This window comes from Phasianus colchicus, chromosome 15, assembly GCF_987193195.1.
Source record: "Phasianus colchicus chromosome 15, bPhaCol1.hap1.1, whole genome shotgun sequence".
In the NCBI taxonomy this organism is placed as follows: Eukaryota; Metazoa; Chordata; class Aves; order Galliformes; family Phasianidae; genus Phasianus; species Phasianus colchicus.
Window position 1 is genome coordinate 18,333,413 of NC_143450.1, and position 2,650 is coordinate 18,336,062.

Genomic DNA, 2,650 nt, shown 5'->3' on the forward strand with positions numbered 1-2,650 from the left:
CGTGCCGCCCCGCAGCGCCCCGCCGCTGCGCTGTCCGCGGTGCTGATCCCGCACGGCCGCCCCGCACGGCCGCCTTTATCGCCCCTTCATCTCCCCACGCGTTGGAGCCCCGTCCCCCGCCCAGCCCGCGGCCCCGCACAGGGAAGCAGGACGGAGCAGCGCCTGCGCTGCGTGCCGCCGTCCCGCACCGAGCGCCGCTCCGCTCGGGTTGCGCCTCTTCTCTCCTCCGGCCACCACGGCACGGGCAGCGCGTTGGTCAGGAAACCAAACCAAACTTGTTCCGCACACAAACCTCAAAGCTGGGCACAGGTGTTACGTTTACTAAATAATCGGCCGATTCCCACGTGCAGGTTACTTAAATCCCCAGACCACCAAAGTCTGGTAACGTCTGAAGATGTGGGAAGGTGATGAGAAATCAAAAATCGAAAACAACCGCTCGGGAGCAGTTATGCCCATTTCAAGACTATTTCGGGAGGAGGGAGTTGTCCGTTTTCTCTTAACGAGTCAAGGGTCGGGGGGGAGGGAGGACAGAGTCCTGTGCGCCCCGCAGACGTGACTGCGATGTGCGGGCGGCCGCCCCTCGCCCGGACACACCCAGCCGGAAGCGAGCCGAGCCGAGCCGAGCCGAGCCGAGCCGCGGGGTCCGCACGGACGGCTGCTGCGTTCGGCCCGAGCTCGGCCTCGCGTTACGCGGCACCCCCGGCCGCGGGAAGGTCCCGCAGGGTCCGAGCGCTGCCCTTCGGCCACAGCCCCCCGGCCGGCCCGGCTCGGCGGTCCCCCGACGGCAGTTATCAACGGGGAGAACTCGGGGTCGGTGGAGCGGCCGATCCCGACCCGCCCCCCACCGAGCCGCCCCGACGGCGCGTCCCGAGCCGGTGCGGGGCCCCGCGCCCTCCGCTCCCGCCCGCAACACGCGTGCGCGGGGCCCGCTCCGGGCGGCGGTGTAAGATGAGTGAGGGAGCGGGGGGGGCGCGGCGGGGGGACGCTCCGTCAGTGCCAATCGCTCACTTTGACGGCGGCGAGCCAGAGACAACCCTGAATCGATGTCCGGGGCTGCCTACCTGCGAGGTGCGCGAAGATGATGGCCATGAACGCCAAGCAGCCCTTCCCCATGCACGCCGCCCTGCAGGAGCCCAAATACTCCGGGCTGCACGCCGGCGCGGAGGCGATGCGCAGGGTTTGCCTCCCGGCCCCGCAGGTATGTAGCTGGAGCGTAATTACCGCTTTAAGGCACGGTTTTTGACAGGCGCTCGCTTAATGTTTTTTTCATGTCAGCAGAACAATCGCGCGTCTCCGCGCTCCCCCATCCCGCTCCCCTCTCCCGTCTCTGATCCACATGTCTCTTCGAGCAAAGCCGCTGCCTTCATATTAATTTTTATGACCTGAGCTTTGAGGAGGAATCTCCGTGCTCGGCGAGGTTTTTAATCCGGAGATGACAGTATTCCCCACTGACTGCACTATGCGCATTCTTGCTCGCAGCTCCAGGGCAATATATTTGGAAGCTTTGATGAGAGCCTGCTGGCCCGCGCCGAGGCTCTGGCGGCCGTCGACATCGTCTCCCACGCCAAGAGCCACCCCTTCAAGCCGGACGCGACCTACCACGCCATGAGCGGCGTTCCCTGCGGCCCGGCCGCCCCCGCCGCGCTGCCGCACCCCGCGCTGCCCGCGCCGCCGCCGCACCCCGCGTTGGACGCCGAGCTGCTGGAGCACCTCTCCCCCGCGCTGGCCCTGCCCGACCCCCCGGCCGTGCCCGCGCCGCTGCCGCCGCACCCGCTGGGCGCCGTGGGCCACCTGCCCGTGGCCGTGGGTCCGCCGGGGGGCCCCGCGCCGCCGCTGCCCGCCGCGCCCTGCCTGCCCGACGTGGAGTCCGACCCGCGCGAGCTGGAGGCGTTCGCCGAGCGCTTCAAGCAGCGCCGCATCAAGCTGGGGGTGACCCAGGCCGACGTAGGGGCGGCCCTGGCCAACCTGAAGATCCCGGGCGTGGGCTCGCTCAGCCAGAGCACCATCTGCCGCTTCGAGTCGCTGACGCTGTCGCACAACAACATGACGGCGCTGCGGCCCGTGCTGCAGGCCTGGCTGGAGGAGGCCGAGGCCGCGCACCGCGACCGCGCCGCCAAACCGGAGCTCTTCGCGGGCGCGGAGCGCAAACGCAAACGCACGTCCATCGCCGCGCCCGAGAAGCGCTCCCTCGAGGCGTACTTCGCGCTGCAGCCGCGGCCGTCGTCCGAGAAGATCGCGGCCATCGCCGAGAAGCTCGACCTCAAGAAGAACGTGGTGCGCGTCTGGTTCTGCAACCAGCGCCAGAAGCAGAAGCGCATGAAATACTCCGCGGTGCACTGACGGCGGCCCGGCCGGGCGGCACCCGCACCCACCGACGGCGCGGCTGCGCCCGGGGCTCGGCGGGGCGGGACGGGAAGAACCCCCGGCGCTGCCCCACCGAAGCCCCGGGACGGGGCGGGCCGCCCTCAACCCCCGGGCCTCGTGGCCGCGGTTTCCCGGACTGTCGCGCGAGGAGAGCCGTGTGCGGGCCGTTCCGGGCGCAGCGCCGGGATCTCCGGGCCGTCTGCGCTCCCCGCCCGTCCCGTCCCGTCCCGTCGCCCTCCGAACGGAGCGCCGCTCCCCACCTCGACTCTGGAATAAAGGCTTTATT

The 2,650-nt window shown here is 69.9% G+C and overlaps 1 protein-coding gene across 1 annotated transcript; it reads left to right on the plus strand.

Moving 5' to 3' along the window:
* The first annotated feature begins 978 nt into the window (after window positions 1–978).
* Window positions 979–2,358, plus strand: POU4F3 (POU class 4 homeobox 3). The gene is made up of 2 exons (XM_031597936.1): window positions 979–1,198; window positions 1,480–2,358. The coding sequence occupies exons 1-2, from the start codon at window positions 1,079–1,081 to the stop codon at window positions 2,338–2,340; spliced, it is 981 nt and encodes a 326-aa protein (XP_031453796.1). The 5' UTR covers window positions 979–1,078; the 3' UTR covers window positions 2,341–2,358.
* The last annotated feature ends 292 nt before the right edge of the window (window positions 2,359–2,650 follow it).